General features: G+C 47.9%; 1 protein-coding gene and 1 long non-coding RNA gene across 2 annotated transcripts; one reads left to right on the top strand and one right to left on the bottom strand.

Annotated features, from left to right (window-relative positions):
* Positions 1 to 1,052: 1,052 nt before the first annotated feature.
* Positions 1,053 to 2,870, bottom strand: LOC123089817 (probable glycosyltransferase 6). Its single transcript, XM_044511394.1, has one exon. The coding sequence runs from the start codon at positions 2,666 to 2,668 to the stop codon at positions 1,229 to 1,231; it is 1,440 nt and encodes a 479-aa protein (XP_044367329.1). The 5' UTR covers positions 2,669 to 2,870; the 3' UTR covers positions 1,053 to 1,228.
* Positions 2,871 to 7,425: 4,555 nt separating this feature from the next.
* On the top strand, positions 7,426 to 10,534 carry LOC123089816 (uncharacterized). The gene is made up of 4 exons (XR_006442381.1): positions 7,426 to 7,565; positions 7,655 to 7,879; positions 9,120 to 9,407; positions 9,509 to 10,534. It is a non-coding gene; the product is annotated as an uncharacterized lncRNA (long non-coding RNA).
* Positions 10,535 to 20,826: the final 10,292 nt, after the last annotated feature.

Raw genomic sequence — 20,826 nt, 5'->3', positions numbered from 1 at the left:
GGAACAAGTTTGTCAACCCAAACATTACAGTTTCTGAATTCAGTGACTTTTTTGCACGCGATGAACGAGCTTAGTGACTGTTGATGAATTTTACTCCACAAAAAATGATAAAAATGGATGTATCGTTTGGTTGCATGCCCATCGTTTGGCTGCCGGCATTAATTCTTTTCAAGATCACAAAACCACTCGACGTCTTCCAATTTCATCTCCGCCGACGACTCCCGCTCACCCCATGACCATCTCGCCTCCCCTCCCATGCGCGTGCGGCTGCCACCACAAACGGAGTGGCACCACCACCGTTGTTCGTTTCCTCGCCGCCCAAGCCGTCCCGTCCCGTGCTTCATCAAATCAAAACAAGAGAGTGAATCCTCTTTCAACACACAAACAAACGCATCCATCCAGACTCTGAATCGTCGCCGTCAGCCTTCCCCCGTCTCCGCCTCCGCAATGGCCCCATCTCCTCCTACAGCGCCTTCCTCTCAATCTTACTGCCGTCCCCAAGCAGAACTCGCACCCAATCGATCCACCACCCCGTAGGCGGCGGTCACGTCGATTCCCACCCAAATGACAGGCCTTTCCTCCGATTCCTCGCTCCCCTACACCCCCCCACCCACCCTTCCCGCGCTCCAATTTCACCGGAGACAACAGAGGCCCTCTATCCGGCAGTCCCCCACCGCCGCCAGGGCCGTCCGCCCGAATCAACATGGCCATCCTCCATGGTCACTCTGGCCCCAGAGAAAAATAGACCGACCTCCCTCTCCCTCAGGCGCCGCAGTTTGCCGGCCGGCCAGCGTCCTCCTATGTTCGTCCCCTGCAGCGGTGCTAGCGTCTACTACTATTTTATTTGATTATTTTCTTTTTTGTTTTATTGGTTTTCTATATTTTATTTTCTTCGTTCAAAATTACTTGTCACAAAATTACTTGTTCAAAATTCTAGGAAAATCGACTTGTAATCTCTTAAAAAAGACTGAACAACTGATTTATGGGTGTTCCCTGTATATATATACTTGGATGAAGTTTGGAAAAAAGAGTAAAGAAAAAGAGAGGAGAGATTCAAGCAAGGACCCAAAATGAAGCTAAAATGATGCACCGCCACATCCAGTGGCAGTGACAGTGTCATGTCATCATCTTTTCATTTCACTAATAAAACAGTGTGCAAAATAACAAAATGGTGATCCGATTTTGCTGTCTTCTGTAACAGCGAAAGTGCACGCTTGGTTTGACAAGACTAGGCTACAAGCGGGCGCACGTCGTCCTTGAGCGGGCCGGCGTGGCGGAAGCCGTAGGCGCGGAGCACCTGGTCGTCGGCGAGGTTGAGCGCGCGCCGCATCCCCTCGGCGCAGCTCTCGTTGGAGTACATCTCGTTGGGCCTGCCGCCGCAGGGGTTGCAGCCGGTGAAGTGCGTCACGAACGGCCGGCGCCAGGCGGACGCCTTCTGCCCGCCACCGTCGGGCCCCGGGACGCCGCCGTCCTTCTTCCTCTTCCTCAGGGCCGCGTTCCTCGCCGCCGCGTACAGCGCGTGATCCCCCTCCGCGTGCCGCCGCCGGAGGGCCGGCCCGAAGCGCCGCTCCGCCGCCCGGTACCGCTCCGCGACGCCGTCGAGCCTGTCCACGATCTCCGCCCAGTAGCCCTGGAAGTAGTACTCGTGCTCCAGGTACGTCCTGGCGCCCCATTTCTTCGGGTTCTTGAGGAGGAGATATGCGAGCGCCGACTGGTCGTCGGACTCGGCGTCGGGTTTGTCGCCCAGCGTGGCCTTGAGGGTCTTGCCCCAGCGCGCGTACTCCGGCGAGGCCGGGCCCATGCTGGCCCATGCGTCCATGAAGTCGAGCGACCACTGGCAGTTGCGGATGAGGAAGACGCCGGCGTTGAGGCCGACCCAGGACCGGGCCTCGTACACCTCCCTGTCCCAGCCGTGGACGACGAGGTTGTAGTCCTTGTACCTGGTGGCGAGCGGGGGCGCGAAGTCCATGTCGGTGACGACGGCGTCGGCGTCGAGCCACCAGACCCACTCGGCCTCCGGGTGGGCGAGCATGGCGGCGCGCACCACGGGGATCTTGGCCCAGTAGGCCACCATCCGGGGCTGCAGCAGCGCCGTGTTGTAGAGCAGCTCGATGCCGTGGAGCCGCGCGTAGTCCACCTTGTTCTTGAGGAAGCGGAGCAGCATGTGGTCGCCGCCGTCGCCGGCGCACGGGTGGGACTGGGACCCCGAGAGCATGACGACGCGCTCCCCGGGGCCCCGGCGCGCGCGCAGGCCGCGCGGGTAGTGCAGGCGCAGCCACTCGGCGCGCTTCGCGTCCCAGCCGGCCACCCGCCGGCCGTCCACGGCGTAGGACAGCTTCGGGTCGTCGTAGAAGGTGCGCGGGCGCGCGGCGACCCTGGCGTAGAGGGTTTCCTCGTTGCCGTCGTCGTGCTGCTGCTGCTGCGGCTGCGGGAAGGAGGTGGGGAAGGGGAGGTCGGGGCCGGCAACGAGGTTGGGCACGGGCGCGGGCGCGAGCAGGGATGAGAAGCAGAGGAGGACGAGCACGGCCGCCACGGCGCCCGCGGCGAAGACGAGCGCGTCGTGGACGCGCGCGGCGAGCACGACGTGGCCGTGCGGCCTGTGCGCCGCGGACGCGCCGCCCTTGCCCGCCGCCCCCGTGACGCCGAACGGCGCGGTCTCCGACGCCATGGTCCGTCACCGTTCCTCGAGGGCCGCGCGGGCGTGGCGTGTCTTTAAGCCCGAAAGCAGAGAGCTGGAAAAGCAAGGTCGACGGGAAACGAGGGTCGTGGCGTGGCGGCAGGCGGCAGCGGCGGGAAAGGTGATAGCGTGGGGGCTCGGGCTTGGGGTTGGACCGGGGAATGGCACGGTGGAACGGGAGCGCGGGGCCGCGGATTGTGGGGTTGTGTCAGCCGCCGGCGCCGGGCGCGGTGAGCTAATTTTTTGGACCACTCCCAACAGTGTATATTGCTATATTCAAGATGGATTGGAATTGCGCACTTGCCCTGGGATCACGCCATTAATGCGTATCGAGATCTGCGCCTAAGTGCAGCTTATGTGCATATTTTGGAGATGCATTTCTTATAGGTATACCTATATATATTTATAAGTAAAGATTTCTGATATCTACACTAATTGTAGGGTATGTATATTTTGGAGATGTTTCTGATACGCATATGCCTTATTTATAAAGAAAGATTTTTGATCTCACTACTCCCTCTCTTTCAGTTTACAGGGCATGTGTGTATCCCTAGGTCGTCAATTTAACCAACCTAATACAACTCATATATTACAAAATATATACCAATATAAACTTTAAATGTTTTATTTTTTAAAAAATATAAATTTTATGTTATATAGATTATATTAAGGTGATAAAATTGGTAACCTAGGTATACGTGCAGGACTTGTAAACTGAAACGGGGAGTAAATGAAACCAGACCTATTAATCGTACAGTGAACTGAGCATAGCTCACATGGTTAGGTTCCTTGTGGTGGAACCGGTCCATCAAGTTCAAGTTCAGATCGGTGCTTGTTTTTTTTTGAATTTATTTCCCTCTTTTCGGTGATGGCTTTAATATAAGAGAGCAACTAATTAACGAGTGCTCCTTCGGAAGCCTCGCAACAATCAGTGCCACTTGGCGCGCTCTTAGCGATTCGCCACGTGTCGCGCTCTGAGCGCTCCTTCCGGAATTTATTTTATTTTTCCGCACGCGTTTTCGGTTTTTTCGATGTTTTGGTTTTTCACCGGTCTTTCCTAGCTTTTTGACCAATTATTTTTTCCAAAAATAATTTTTTGTTGCGCAAAAAATGTAGTTTTTTTTCCTTTTGCGAGAATCACGGTTTCGTTTTCGCGAGAGGCACGGTTATGCTTTCGCGAGAGTCACGGTTTCGTTTCCGCGAGAGGCACGGTCATGCCTCTTGAAAACGGAAAAAATAACGCGTTTTCTGTTTTTTTTCCTTTCGCAAGAGGCACGGTTTTGCTTCCGTAAGAGGCACGGTTTTGCTTTCGCGAGAGGCACGGCCGTGCCTCATGGAAACGGCAAAAAAATGCATTTTCTGTTTTTTTTTCCTTTCACGAGAGGCACGGTTTTGCTTCCGCGAGAGGCACGGTTATACTTTCGCGAGAGGCACGGTTTCGTTTCCGCGAGAGGCACGGCCGTGCCTCTTGAAAACGAAAAAAACGCGATTTCTGTTTTTTTCTTTCGCAAGAGGCACGGTTTTGCTTCCGCAAGAGGCACGATTGTGCTTTCGCGAGAGGCACGGCTGTGCCTCTTGGAAACGAAAAAAAACGTGTTTTCTGTTTTTTTTTCTTTCACGAGATGCACGGTTTTGCTTCCGAGAGGCATGGTTATGCTTTCGCGAGAGGAATCCAACATGGGATCTTCTTTTGAAGATCACGACGCGAGAAATTCAACGGCGAAAGCGGTTCGAGATTTGGATGCACGATTTAAGAGATAAAATATTTTGAATAAACGGATCTACGAAAAAAGGAAAACTCCCAGATTGCGACAAGTGGCGCACATGCAGCGCACTACTTGTCGCAAGTTGGAGAATTGGAATGATCTTCGCAACGAGTACCCCTTAACCTGCCGACCTCCACACCGTCACTGCTGCAGGAACTGTCATGCAGAGCCCACCACCTACAGTACCTCTCCCCCGAACACCCAAGCCTCCCAAGACGGCGCCTCGAGACACTAAGGGCGCCGCCGCCGCCTAATCCAAGACGGATTTTGGACTTCCGTCCGGGAGTGGGTCAGAGGTGGATAGGAGGAGATCTCGGCTTCGCCTCCAAGGAGGATAACGTCGCTAAAGCGGTCGCCGATGCCGGGTCGAGCTAGCCTTAAGTTTCAACAAGAAGTCAAGAGCCATGGGTCCGAGCCGAGATATAGGATGACGACGCCTTTGGCGTCCCCAGAAGCGGATTATACAAAGATATCATGTTAGCAGCAGGAAGTAGGCGGTCAATGTAGGCCGCCTTCCACCTCTTCCTGCTCGTCTCCGCCTTCCGACGCCGACACAATAATAAACCAGCATCAGGCGCATGCAAGGACGATAAATAGAAACCCTAGAAAGAAAGGACTCGTTGTAGGTTCAGTGGATCACCTGTAGGAGGCGCGCATGGAGGGTGTTGTTCACCTCCTCCAGCCGGGCGCGGTCGGCAGCGAGCGCCTGGATCCGAGACAGCAACGCCTCGAGCCACTCCGGCGAGGCCGGCCCCGAACCACTGGTCATGGAGCCGTACGTGTGCTAGCAGTGACCGGTGACGACCCTGGACTGTAGCGGAGAGCTTGTAGACGAGACGTTGGTGGACGGGAAGATTGTCAACCGGGGATTAGGGTTCCTCCGAGACAAGCTCGTATAGGTTGGAAAGTTTTGAGAGAAATCCCAGCGGCGCTTGTATTGCATTTTATATACACACATACTACAAGCAATCGGACCAACCCTAAACGGAAAAGCTTAAATTCAGCAGGCTGATAATTCGTGGCACCTCGGCCGCCTCCATGCCCGGCATTGAATCTATGTTTTTTTAATGTTGGCAGGAGAATTGCCAAATTCGTTGATCAGAAAGAGGTATTACAAAAACACCCCAAAGAAGGAATGCACTGCATAAAGGCAAGTGCTAAAAAAGAAGAAAGAAAAAGAGGACCGCTCGGTTTATTGAGGAAAACCGGGCAAAAATCAAGCAACGCCTAGCTAGACTAGGTCTGGAGCATCACATCACATACAACGCGCCGGAAAGCCAAAACCCCACAACACATCCGGGCAGGCACTCGAGCGCCTTCGCCGCTACTAGAGTGCATACCAACAACTATCGTATATATTGTACCGGGCTGCCACGAGCATGTCCGCAAACATTGAGGACACCGAAGAGGAACAATATATCCGAAAGAGCTAGACATATGCCGCACCGATCCCACGGGGCAACTAGACATAGCTCGCGTGCCGCTCCGATCCACTTGCAACCAGTCGCCGGCCGAGCCACCTCCGGGCCTCCGGACGCCAGAGCACCAGATCCGGACAATGCTAGCATGAGGCCGCCAGTCGAGGGAGCCCGCGTCCCCCAGCGGCACCCCATGACGGCGACGCGCATGTTCGTGCTGCCCCTGGGCCTCCACGCCGCAGTGACCGTGCATAGCGCCTTCAACACACAGCCCAGTGCGCGCGCGCACCAGTTGCTGGATGGGCGCGCGGCCAAGCACCTCCACTGTGCTGCCATGAACACGCATCACACGGATCCAGCGTGCGAACCACGCGGATCTAGAGCTCCACCACGTGCCACTGGATCTCCTCTTCGCTTCATGAAACGACCCCTCTCGATGCGCCACCCCACAGCAGATGATAGTGCCCTGCCACCGCCTTCCTCGGGGCCGGCCCGGGCTTCATCGGCGGGCACCCTTTGGCAGCGGCGAGATGGGAGGGGGGGGGAGAGGAAGATTCGGTGGCGACACTAGGGTTTTCTGGCCCCGTGTCACTAGAGCGAGGCGACGCGGGGGTTCGGGCATTGGATATATGTTTGATCGGGCGATGCTACCCATCGGTCGGGTGATAATCAGACTACATCGGCCGCCTCAACAATTGTTGGATGGCGCGCCGAACAGCCGTCCGATCTCTCCCCAGGCCAGTCGTGTGGCCCCATCCCGTTCACAACATGACTCGTATTGCATTCAAGGATTTGCAACACGATCAATGTTGCGCTTCGTCGAACCGTTTTCTATGGTTCATGTATAGGCCACCTCATCTACTGCCCCATGCTTTGCAACATGGACCATATTGCAATCCACTACTAGGGAAAACCCTGGAAAACCGTAGTAGTAGCGCGCGTTTTAACGCTATCAGTAGAGCGGGTGGCCGCGCTACTAATAAGGCGCTATATCTAACAGATAGTAGTAGCGCTCTATGTACACACGCTACTAGTATTAACTATATCAGTAGCGGTTTTCTAGCAAGCGCTACTAATAAGTAGCTGTAGTGCTTTTCTTTGCCCGCGCTACTGCTGTATCTTTCAACATTTTTTCCCTGCTTCCTACTGATCTAGAACAGTACCCCATTTCAATAAATTACAATTTCACATATACCAGATAACAATATCATTAACTACAATACCATATAGCTAGTCATACAATAGTCATACAATATCATTAAGCATTATAGGTAGAGAGCGGCGATAGAGAGGATGGGCGCGCACGCTCCCGGTACGTGGACCAATAGAGCAGGACCAGGTGGGTGGGGCTCTTCGGTTGACCGTACACATGCATGTGAGCTCACTGTGGACACATACTGATCTATCGTATACGTCGTGCGGTAACGGGAAGGCATTGTAAATGTACTGTTGGTACATTTCATGAAGCGCGGTACGTGACGTAGGCCAGCAAAAGTTCCGTCCAGACAATAGCGTACACATAACGGTGAAAAAACAAATGCCAACGCAGGCCCACCACAATTCACGATCCCCACCCGGCCAACCCCCACCCTGCCCCCTCATTTCGACTGATCTGCGGCGCCATCAGCAAAGACCAAAGCCCATGGAGGCGACGGCGGAAGAGAGCGGCGATGGACTGGAGTTCCTGGCAGATCCGGTGGACAGGTATGGTTGCTACTTCATCTTCTGCAAATTACTACTAACTCTGAATCTTTGGGTGGACCAACTTATGGATGGCTGGGGGTTTCTCACAGGTTCCCCTTGCCGGATCTTGCATCCAACGGATTCACGCCGGCCGGTGAGCTAGATACTGGTCTCACACAGTCGACTGGTGAATCAAACATGGGAGATGCTGGCGACAACCCACTGACAATCCAGTTGGCCATGACCAACGGCTGCGAAGCACTGAGCTTGTCGGCGGCGGATTCGCAGCAATCAACAGGAAAGGATAACCCTCAGGCCCCCGGTTGGACAAGAAGGTAAACTCTTGGTCTTGTTCGTGCTCAACTCGTAACCAATTTATATAAGACATATCTGAAAAAATTAGAACTCTGAAACGGAAGGTGTATATCCATAGTGCTCGCTTGTCAGCTGTACAATCTTTGGCAAAAAAAAGGCAACCATCAATTCGTAGTTTTTCATGCTGAACTCTGAATCTATTAGGCATATATATGTCTGAACATTTTAGATCTCCAAACGTAAAGCTGTGCTAGCATTTTGGTCTGCTTTCTTTCAGATTGAGAGGTATTTCATTCTTAATGATTTCAGATGTCTGAAACAGGGCCGTACCTGAAAAAATGGAGGCCCGGTGCAAAATCAAAAAATAGGCCCTCGGCATAAAAATAGCAACTAGAAAAACAAGGCTTTTGTTATGTATATCATCCTTCTTTCTGTGTTTTAGAATTGATAATCTCATGCCATGAACCTCGACAAGACAAGTATCCGCACTATGATTTTCAGAAGGAATATTCAATTCTTCTGCTAATAAGTTATCAAAAGCGCCTTTCTGAGGTCGAGTGAGTTTTTCAATCTCTTTCATTTTCTTATACTTTTCATACCCGACTCAAATTTCCTAATTCTAGAACTACGACATCTCAGAAAACTAAGAGGCAAATTTCATGCACTAAAAACTGAACATAGAAACAATAAGGGATGAAACAACCTCTGATTCCATAAAAAAAATCCTTTGATTGATATGGGAAGAAGACCATGTGGCGGCACTGTATGTGTCTCTGGACTCTGGTAGTCCAGTTGATCCTCCTGATGAATCAATGAACTAGCGCTACTAGCCTCCCTCTGACTTTGATCGGTGCACCCAGGACACGGGCCAGCAGCAAGCAATAAGGAGATTGAAATAATCAGATGAGAGAACAGAGAAAAAGGCACCAAATAAACATATGGATTGAGAGTGGAGCAGTTCATACTGATTGCATCAGGGATTTGTTTTGGGTTAAATGTGAGTGCATCAATCCATCGGAGAAGATTGGGAGCTGAGATAAAATACTTGACCATGGGAAGAGAAAGGGGTGCTTGTGCTGGAAGAGAAAGAGGACGGAGAGAGAAGGGGAAGACGTGAATGAGATGGGGTCTTGGGAGTAAATTTCTTGCAGATTCCGAAGTATTTGCTAGATGCATCAAAATTGTATTGAAAATCCATATTTGTAATTCTACATTTGCAAAATCATGGTACATGCTAACAAAGAAATTTTTTATGTTCAGACATTGCCAGCTATGAAGGTAAACACACCACTGAAGTTCCATGCTAGCGAGATCTACACGCAAGCAATGTTCGACAAATTTGGTGAAATCATGTATGAAGCAAGACAATACAGAGTAGAAGAAGTTGAAAAAGGTTCAAAATATTATGTACACCGGTACCACCCGGAGAAACATGACAAGTGCTGCAGAGTATTGTACATTGTACATGTCCTCGCTCAGGGTGATGAACTGACATGTGAATGTGGCAACTTCGAGCACAGAGGATTGCTATGCTGCCATTCAATTAAGGTAGCAACTCATCATATTGAGATAAAAAAATGTGACATTTTAGCTGTCAGACTCACTTGAAAAAGGCATATATGCTGAAACAAGTACAAATTGTATTGCAGGTTCTTGATTTCTTGGGTATAGACAGAATTCCATCAAAGCATATCCTGAAAAGGTGGACAAAGGATGCCAGAGATATACTTCCAGATCACTTGGCCCACCTACAAAAAGACAAGATTCCAGCTAACTCCATAACATTCAGACATTCAAATATGTATACACATGCTTTAGAGGTTGTGAAACTTGGTGATGCAAATCCAATTGCATATGATTGCGCAATGGAACTTAGGGCAGCAATGGATAAACTGACTCCTTTAGCTGCTGAGCATGATAGTCTGGGTTTGGAACACTCAAGAAGACAAAACTTGCAGAATTGAGTCAGCTGCAAGGGCCACATAATGGACACATGTGCAACGATGAGGGTAGTGCCATAGGAAATTTCATTGGATTAGCAGCTCCAGAATGCAAACGGAAAACGCGGACGACCAACAAACAGCAGAGACAAGCCTCCGTACGACGACCGATCTGCAAAGAGCAAAACATGTATGGTTACATCACAACTCGATGCAATTGTCGGATGCGGCACAAGCAAACGAACACGGTTCTGCACTATATGCCGTGGCCCTGGACACAAAAGCACAACATGTCCACAAAGAGGGGACACGCCTCAAAAGAAAAGGAAAGAACCGAAATGCTCAATCTGCGGAGTGGGAGGGCATCGAAAGAATACCTGCAACAAAGATTGTGGCACTCATGATCCTGCTATCAAACAGTGATTAATCTATGCAAATCACCAAAATCATGTCAAGTAGCACTGAAATTCTGCCAGTTGCCTACTGTATCCTGCCTGATCAGTGCCAGGCCCCTGAAGTACATTGTGTACTTTCAGCTTAGAAATCTGTATTTGGCTGAACCCTGGGCTATGTAGATGAGTTGTTTAGAACTAATTTCATGCTGCTATAACAGAGATCTGGTACTAATCTTAGTGTGCTACTGATGAAATGTTCATCGACTATCCATCATACACATATATCTCCATTTGTATTTCCTGTTTTCGTGTTACTTTTAGCAGAAATCCCAAGCCATGATTCGTGAATGCAAGCATTGCAAGTACTACTGAATTCTACCTATTTCTCGTTTGTATCCTGAATGCTCACTGCCAGTTCGTTCACCTAAATTATGTACTGTGTTTGCCTGATACCCTGAATTATGTGGATGTATTGTTTTTTTTTTGCGAGTATGTGATGTATTGTTGAAAACTAGGTTTAATGCTGCTGTCAGATAGCCTTCGTATTAATCCTCTGTATGGTAATGAACACATGTTAATCCTTAGGAAGTTATGCTGAAAATCACGAGCACATTCTTCTGTATACAGAGCGGTTGCTGCATGAAGTGATGGGCCAGGTACGCTCTGTATACAGCGGATTCCACAATCCACGCAGGGAACCATAGGCAGGGCGACCGGATCTGCAGCTTGGTTGGCGTTCGCCATGGGCTTCTTCGTCTCGATTTTGGGGGAACAAATGAGCAGACAGGGACGGGGATGGTGGGTCGCTCGGATAATAAGTGGCCTCGCTGGCCCGCACCGCACCGCTTCCCGCTATACGACGATGACGCCCGACGTAAACGGCATCAGCGGCACACGGTTAACCTTGTTCCCGTACCACTGGTATAATTTGGCCCATTCCGTTAGAGCCGAACGACCGTCTAAACCAACCTCCGTTATGAACGCATGCAAAATCGTACCTTCCCATATCCCGTACATCTACTGTCTAAAACAATATAATAACGCCCACAGCCCGCATCCCGATAGCTCGTTTGATGGTTGGCGATACCAGGAGCATGCGCGCTCGTCCACTCCTACCAATTTCCGATTATAGGTACTCATATATAGTCAACATGCATCCTCACACACATATATGGTTCATACATGAGCATATATGATAAGCAGTACTAGATAGTCATACAGCATATAGCAGTCTACTAGGGGTAGTCATACAGCCACATCCATATGTAGTTCTAGATGATATCGACGACGACCATCATCCTCAAGCCATGGCGGCGGGTGTTCCTGATAGTAATTAGGATGGTCGGTCCAACACGAAGATTCTTGCCAACGAGGAAGTTCTTCCATCCAACCGAGCTGAATGTGTGCGACCGTCCGTGTCCACGCTGTACACACAGGTGGTGACGGAGCCCCTTGCGGTAAGGCGTATTCGAGCAGAGCCTTCTTCATCAGGCTCGATACCACAACTCACAGATAGTCTCTTTGGCAATTTCTGAATAAGAAAAACATATCAATTAATAAGTAGCCTCGCACATACTCTTGCAAATATATTTCTACTAAGTCTAGGTTTCTACACTATCAAAAACAGTACTACATTTCTACAAATCTTGAATTCTACTAAGTAAGCATGTAATCGGATTGTACACTAAGTATAACATACCATAACATGTCGATCAACCATGGTAGTTGTCAGGTGGGTTACCAATGGCACCCCGACAAAGTCAGCACGTGGCGGGATTATGTCCCATAGGTTGCACACCTCGTCCTCGCTCAGCGTTATTCTTCGAGTATAGATGGCTTCATCAAGTGGGTCCTCATCATCATCATCCGTGTTGAGATAAATGACGACCAACTTGGGTCTTTGTGCTCTGAAGGAGAAGCTGATCAACTCACCACTAGTGATACCCATGTGGCAGATGAAACGGTTCCATCCATATCCTCAATCTGTGACATATTTCATCCTTTCTCGACCTCCATAGTGTAAGGGCCCCCATGAGCCTCAAAGATCACAGTGTCTCCAGTCAGCTTGTTGAATTCCGTCATCACATTGCATGGGACGATCTGTGTATACACAATGATATATACACAATGCATTAATGCCAATATCACTAAAAACAAAATAGTTGTTACAAGTTTCATATACTTTCTTACCACCGCAGGAAGAAAACTCGGCTTGAAGTAGATGCCGAACAACGTGCTAGTTGCAAGGCTGCTGGCGCATCTTGACTTGCACAGTCGACATGGTAGTGGTGGTGGTGGTGGTGTCCCCATTTTCCTAAAGCAATACTCCCTCCGTTCGGAATTACTCGTCCAAAAAAGAATGTATCTAGATGTATTTTAGTTGTAGATACATCCATTTTTGTGACAAGTAATTCCGAACGGAGGGAGTATTAGAAAAGGATTAACGATCCCCTTTAGAGGAAAAATCTGGCACGACCTTTGCTAAAAAAAGACATATCGAGTGTTGGGTTTCGTAGTAATTTCAAAAAATTTCCTACGCACACACAAGATCATGTGATGCATAGCAACGAGGGGAGAGTATTGTCTACGTACCCAACGCAGACCGACTGTGGAAGCGATGACACGACGTAGAGGAAGTAGTCGTACGTCTTCACGATCCAACCGATCAAGTACCGAAACTACGGCACCTCCGAGTTCGAGCACACGTTCAGCTCGATGACGATCCCCGGACTCCGATCCAGCAAAGTGTCGGGGAAGAGTTTCGTCAGCACGACGGCGTGGTGACGATCTTGATGAACTACAGCAGCAGGGCTTCGCCTAAACTCCGCTACAGTATTATCGAGGAATATGGTGGCAGGGGGCACCGCACACGGCTAAGGAATAGATCACGTGGATCAACTTGTGTCAACTTGTGTGTTTAGAGGTGCCCCTGCCTCCGTATATAAAGGAGCCAAGGGGGGAGGGGGCGCCGGCCAAGAGAGAGAGGCGCAGGAGGAGTCCTACTCCTACCGGGAGTAGGACTCCCCCCCAATCCTATTCCAACTAGGATTCCCAAGGGGGAAAGAGGGAGAGGGGTGGCCGGCCACCTCTCCTAGTCCTAATAGGACTAGGGGAAGGGGGGAGGCGCGCAGCCCCTTGGGATGCCCCTTTCTCCTTTCCACTAAGGCCCATGATGGCCCATATGGCTCCGGGGGGGTTCCGGTAACCTCCCGGTAACCCGGTAAAATCCCGATTTCACCCGGAACACTTCCGATGTCCAAATATAGGCTTCCAATATATCAATCTTTATGTCTCGACCATTTCGAGACTCCTCGTCATGTTCGTGATCACATCCGGGACTCCGAACAACCTTCGTTACATCAAAATGCATAAACTCATAATATAACTGTCATCGTAACCTTAAGCGTGCGGACCCTACGGGTTCGAGAACAATGTAGACATGACCAAGACACGTCTCCGGTCAATAACCAATAGCGGGACCTGGATGCCCATATTGGCTCCTACATATTCTACGAAGATCTTTATCGGTCAGACCGCATAACAACATACGTTGTTCCCTTTGTCATCGGTATGTTACTTGCCCGAGATTCGATCGTCGGTATCCAATACCTAGTTCAATCTTGTTACCGGCAACTCTCTTTACTCGTTCCGTAATACATCATCTCACAACTAACATATTAGTTGTAATGCTTGCAAGGCTTATGTGATGTGTATTACCGAGAGGGCCCAGAGATACCTCTCCGACAATCGGAGTGACAAATCCTAATCTCGAAATACGCCAACCCAACATCGACCATTGGAGACACCTGTAGTACTCCTTTATAATCACCCATCTACGTTGTGACGTTTGGTAGTACCCAAAGTGTTCCTCCGGTAAACGGGAGTTGCATAATCTCATAGTCATAGGAACATGTATAAGTCATGAAGAAAGCAATAGCAACATACTAAACGATCGTGTGCTAAGCTAATGGAATGGGTCATGTCAATCAGATCATTCTACTAATGATGTGACCTCGTTAATCAAATAACAACTCATTGTTCATGGTTAGGAAACATAACCATCTTTGATTAACGAGCTAGTCAAGTAGAGGCATACTAGTGACACTTTGTTTGTCTATGTATTCACACATGTATTATGTTTCCGGTAAATACAATTCTAGCATGAATAATAAACATTTATCATGATTATAAGGAAATAGATAATAACTTTATTATTGCCTCTAGGGCATATTTCCTTCAGTCTCCCACTTGCACTAGAGTCAATAATCTAGATTACACTGTAATGATTCTAACACCCATGGAGCCTTGGTGCTGATCATGTTTTGCTCGTGGAAGAGGCTTAGTCAATGGGTCTGCAACATTCAGATCCGTATGTATCTTGCAAATCTCTATGTCTCCCACCTGGACTAGATCCCGGATGGAGTTGAAGCGTCTCTTGATGTGTTTGGTCCTTTTGTGAAATCTGGATTCCTTTGCTAAGGCAATTGCACCAGTATTGTCACAAAAGATTTTCATTGGACCCGATGCACTAGGTATGACACCTAGATCGGATATGAACTCCTTCATCCAGACTCCTTCATTTGCTGCTTCCGAAGCAGCTATGTATTCCGCTTCACATGTAGATCCCGCTACAGCGCTTTGTTTAGAACTGCACCAACTGACAGCTCCACCGTTTAATGTAAACACGTATCCGGTTTGCGATTTAGAATTGTCCGGATCAGTGTCAAAGCTTGCATCAACGTAACCTTTTACGATGAGCTCTTTGTCACCTCCATATATGAGAAACATATCCTTAGTCCTTTTCAGGTATTTCAGGATGTTCTTGACCGCTGTCCAGTGATCCACTCCTGGATTACTTTGGTACCTCCCTGCTAAACTTATAGCAAGGCACACATCAGATCTGGTACACAGCATTGCATACATGATAGAGCCTATGGCTGATGCATAGGGAACATCTTTCATATTCTCTCTATCTTCTGCAGTGGTCGGGCATTGAGTCTTACTCAATTTCACACCTTGTAATACAGGCAAGAATCCTTTCTTTGCTTGATCCATTTTGAATTTCTTCAAAATCTTGTCAAGGTATGTGCTTTGTGAAAGTTCAATTAAGCGTCTTGATCTATCTCTATAGATCTTAATGCCTAATATGTAAGCAGCTTCACCGAGGTCTTTCATTGAAAAACTTTTATTCAAGTATCTCTTTATGCTATCCAGAAATTGTATTTCCAATCAGTAATATGTCATCCACATATAATATCAGAAATGCTACAGAGCTCCCACTCACTTTCTTGTAAATACAGGCTTCTCCGAAAGTCTGTATAAAACCAAATGCTTTGATCACACTATCAAAACGTTTATTCCAACTCCGAGAGGCTTGCACCAGTCCATAAATGGATCGCTGGAGCTTGCACACTTTGTTAGCTTCCTTTGGATCGACAAAACCTTCTGGTTGCATCATATACAACTCTTCTTCCAGAAATCCATTCAGGAATGCAGTTTTGACATCCATCTGCCAAATTTCATAATCATAAAATGCGGCAATTGCTAACATGATTCGGACAGACTTAAGCATCGCTACAGGTGAGAAGGTCTCATCGTAGTCAATCCCTTGAACTTGCCGAAAACCTTTTGCGACAAGTCGAGCTTTGTAGACAGTAACATTACCATCAGCGTCAGTCTTCTTCTTGAGGATCCATTTATTCTCAATTGCTTGCCGATCATCGGGCAAGTCAACCAAAGTCCACACTTTGTTCTCATACATGGATCCCATCTCAGATTTCATGGCTTCAAGCCACTTTGCGGAATCTGGGCTCACCATCGCTTCTTCATAGTTCGTAGGTTCATCATGATCTAGTAGCATGACCTCCAGAACAGGATTACCGTACCACTCTGGTGCGGATCTTACTCTGGTTGATCTACGAGGTTCAGTAGTATCTTGATCTGAAGTTTCATGATCATTATCATTGGCTTCCTCACTAACTGGTGTAGATGTCACTGAAACAGTTTTCTGTGATGAACTACTTTCCAGTAAGGGAGCAGGTACAGTTACCTCGTCAAGTTCTACTTTCCTCCCACTCACTTCTTTCGAGAGAAACTCCTTCTCTAGAAATGATCCATTCTTAGCAACGAATGTCTTGCCTTCGGATCTGTGATAGAAGGTGTACCCAACAGTTTCCTTTGGGTATCCTATGAAAACACATTTCTCCGATTTGGGTTCGAGCTTATCAGGTTGAAGCTTTTTCACATAAGCATCGCAGCCCCAAACTTTAAGAAACGACAACTTTGGTTTCTTGCCAAACCACAGTTCATAAGGCGTCGTCTCAACGGATTTTGATGGTGCCCTATTTAACGTGAATGCGGCCGTCTCTAAAGCATATCCCCAAAATGATAGCGGTAAATCAGTAAGAGACATCATAGATCGCACCATATCTAGTAAAGTACGATTACGACGTTCGGACACACCATTACGCTGTGGTGTTCCGGGTGGCGTGAGTTGCGAAACTATTCCACAATTTTTCAAATGTACACCAAACTCGTAACTCAAATATTCTCCTCCACGATCAGATCGTAGAAACTTTATTTTCTTGTTACGATGATTTTCAACTTCACTCTGAAATTCTTTGAACTTTTCAAATGTTTCAGACTTATGTTTTATTAAGTAGATATACCCATATCTGCTTAAATCATCTGTGAAGGTGAGAAAATAACGATATCCGCCACGAGCCTCAATATTCATCGGGCCACATACATCGGTATGTATGATTTCCAACAAATCTGTTGCTCTCTCCATAGTACCGGAGAACGGTGTTTTAGTCATCTTGCCCATGAGGCACGGTTCGCAAGTACCAAGTGATTCATAATCAAGTGGTTCTAAAAGTCCATCAGCATGGAGTTTCTTCATGCGCTTTATACCGATATGACCTAAACGACAGTGCCATAAATAAGTTGCACTTTCATTATCAACTCTGCATCTTTTGGCTTCAATATTATGAATATGTGTATTACTACTATCGAGATTCAATAAGAATAGACCACTCTTCAAGGGTGCATGACCATAAAAGATATTACTCATATAAATAGAACAACCATTATTCTCTGATTTAAATGAATAACCGTCTCGCATTAAACAAGATCCAGATATAATGTTCATGCTCAACGCTGGCACCAAATAACAATTATTTAGGTCTAATATTAATCCCGAAGGTAGATGTAGAGGTAGCGTGCCGACTGCGATCACATCGACTTTGGAACCGTTTCCCACGCGCATCGTCACCTCGTCCTTTGCCAGTGCCCGCTTATTCCGTAGTCCCTGTTTCGAGTTGCAAATATTAGCAACAGAACCAGTATCAAATACCCAGGTGCTACTGCGAGCTCTAGTAAGGTACACATCAATAACATGTATATCACATATACCTTTGTTCACCTTGCCATCCTTCTTATTCGCCAAATACTTGGGGCAGTTCCGCTTCCAGTGACCAGTCTGCTTGCAGTAGAAGCACTCAGTTTCAGGCTTAGGTCCAGACTTGGGTTTCTTCTCTTGAGCAGCAACTTGCTTGCCGTTCTTCTTGAAGTTCCCCTTTTTCTTCCCTTTGCCCTTTTTCTTGAAACTAGTGGTCTTGTTAACCATCAACATTTGATGCTCCTTCTTGATTTCTACCTCCGCAGCTTTCAGCATTGCGAGGAGCTCGGGAATAGTCTTGTTCATCCCTGGCATATTATAGTTCATCACGAAGCTCTTGTAGCTTGGTGGCAGTGATTGGAGAATTCTGTCAATAACGCAATCATCCGGAAGATTAACTCCCAATTGAATCAAGTGATTATTATACCCAGACATTTTGAGTATATGCTCACTGACAGAACTGTTCTCCTCCATCTTGCAGCTATAGAACTTATTGGAGACTTCATATCTCTCAATTCGGGCATTTGCTTGAAATATTAACTTCAACTCCTGGAACATCTCATATGCTCCATGACGTTCAAAACGTCGTTGAAGTCCCGATTCTAAGCCGTAAAGCATGGCACACTGAACTATCGAGTAGTCATCAGCTTTGCTCTGCCAGACGTTCATAACATCTGGTGTTGCTCCAGCAGCAGGCCTGGCACCCAGCGGTGCTTCCAGGACGTAATTTTTCTGTGCAGCAATGAGGATAATCCTCAAGTTACGGACCCAGTCCGTGTAATTGCTACCATCATCTTTCAACTTTGCTTTCTCAAGGAACGCATTAAAATTCAACGGAACAACAGCACGAGCCATCTATCTACAATCAACATAAACAAGCAAGATACTATCAGGTACTAAGTTCATGATAAATTTAAGTTCAATTAATCATATTATTTAAGAACTCCCACTTAGATAGACATCCCTCTAATCCTCTAAGTGATTACGTGATTCAAATCAACTAAACCATGACCGATCATCACGTGAGATGGAGTAGTTTTCAATGGTGAACATCGTTATGTTGATCATATCTACTATATGATTCACGCTCGACCTTTCGGTCTCCGTGTTCCGAGGCCATATCTGCATATGCTAGGCTCGTCAAGTTTAACCTGAGTATTCTGCGTGTGCAAAACTGGCTTGCACCCGTTGTAGATGGACGTAGAGCTTATCACACCCGATCATCACGTGGTGTCTGGGCACGACGAACTTTGGCAACGGTGCATACTTAGGGAGAACACTTCTTGATAATTTAGTGAGAGATCATCTTATAATGCTACCGTCAATCAAAGCAAGATAAGATGCATAAAAAGATAAACATCACATGCAATCAATATAAGTGATATGATATGGTCATCATCATCTTGTGCTTGTGATCTCCATCTCCGAAGCACCGTCATGATCACCATCGTCATCGGCGCGACACCTTGATCTCCATCGTAGCATCGTTGTCGTCTCGCCAATCTTATGCTTCCACGACTATCACTACCGTTTAGTAATAAAGTAAAGCATTACATCGCGATTGCATTGCATACAATAAAGCGACAACCATATGGCTCCTGCCAGTTGCTGATAACTCGGTTACAAAACATGATCATCTCATACAATAAAATTCAGCATCATGCTTTGACCATATCACATCACAACATGCCCTGCAAAAACAAGTTAGACGTCCTCTACTTTGTTGTTGCATGTTTTACGTGGCTGCTACGGGCTTAAGTAAGAACCAATCTCACCTACGCATCAAAACCACAATGATAGTTTGTCAAATAGACTCCGTTTTAACCTTCGCAAGGACCGGGCGTAGCCATACTTGGTTCAACTAAAGTTGGAGAGACAGTCGCCCGCAAGCCATCTCTGTGCAAAGCACGTCGAGGGAACCGGTCTCGCGTAAGCGTACGCGTAAGGTTGGTCCGGGTCGTCTCGTCCAACAATACCGCTGAACCAAAGTATGACATGCTGGTAGGTAGTATGACTTGTATCGTCCACAACTCACTTATGTTCTACTCGTGCATATAACATCAACATAAATAACCTGGCTCTGATACCACTGTTGGGTTTCGTAGTAATTTCAAAAAAATTCCTATGCACACACATGATCATGTGATGCATAGCAACAAGGGGAGAGTATTGTCTACGTACCCAACGCAGACCGACTGCGGAAGCGATGACACGACGTAGAGGAAGTAGTCGTACGTCTTCACGATCCAACCGATCAAGTACCGAAACTACGGCACCTCCGAGTTCGAGCACACGTTCAGCTCGATGACGATCCCCGGACTCCGATCCAGCAAAGTGTCGGGGAAGAGTTTCGTCAGCACGACGGCGTGGTGACGATCTTGATGAACTACAGCAGCAGGGCTTCGCCTAAACTCCGCTACAGTATTATCGAGGAATATGGTGGCAGGGGGCACCGCACACGGCTAAGGAATAGATCACGTGGATCAACTTGTGTCAACTTGTGTGTTTAGAGGTGCCCCTGCCTCCGTATATAAAGGAGCCAAGGGGGGAGGGGGCGCCGGCCAAGAGAGAGAGGCGCAGGAGGAGTCCTACTCCTACCGGGAGTAGGACTCCCCCCCAATCCTATTCCAACTAGGATTCCCAAGGGGGAAAGAGGGAGAGGGGTGGCCGGCCACCTCTCCTAGTCCTAATAGGACTAGGGGAAGGGGGAGGCGCGCAGCCCCTTGGGCTGCCCCTTTCTCCTTTCCACTAAGGCCCATGATGGCCCATATGGCTCCGGGGGGTTCCGGTAACCTCCCGGTAACCCGGTAAAATCCCGATTTCACCCGGAACACTTCCGATGTCCAAATATAGGCTTCCAATATATCAATCTTTATGTCTCGACCATTTCGAGACTCCTCGTCATGTCCGTGATCACATCCGGGACTCCGAACAACCTTCGGTACATCAAAATGCATAAACTCATAATATAACTGTCATCGTAACCTTAAGCGTGCGGACCCTACGGGTTCGAGAACAATGTAGACATGACCAAGACACGTCTCCGGTCAATAACCAATAGCGGGACCTGGATGCCCATATTGGCTCCTACATATTCTACGAAGATCTTTATCGGTCAGACCGCATAACAACATACGTTGTTCCCTTTGTCATCGGTATGTTACTTGCCCGAGATTCGATCGTCGGTATCCAATACCTATTTCAATGTCGTTACCGGCAAGTCTCTTTACTCG

Source organism: Triticum aestivum, chromosome 4B, assembly GCF_018294505.1.
Source record: "Triticum aestivum cultivar Chinese Spring chromosome 4B, IWGSC CS RefSeq v2.1, whole genome shotgun sequence".
NCBI classification, from domain to species: domain Eukaryota; kingdom Viridiplantae; phylum Streptophyta; class Magnoliopsida; order Poales; family Poaceae; genus Triticum; species Triticum aestivum.
The sequence above is the reverse complement of the archived record's forward strand: the minus strand, read 5'-3'. Positions and strand labels throughout refer to the sequence as shown.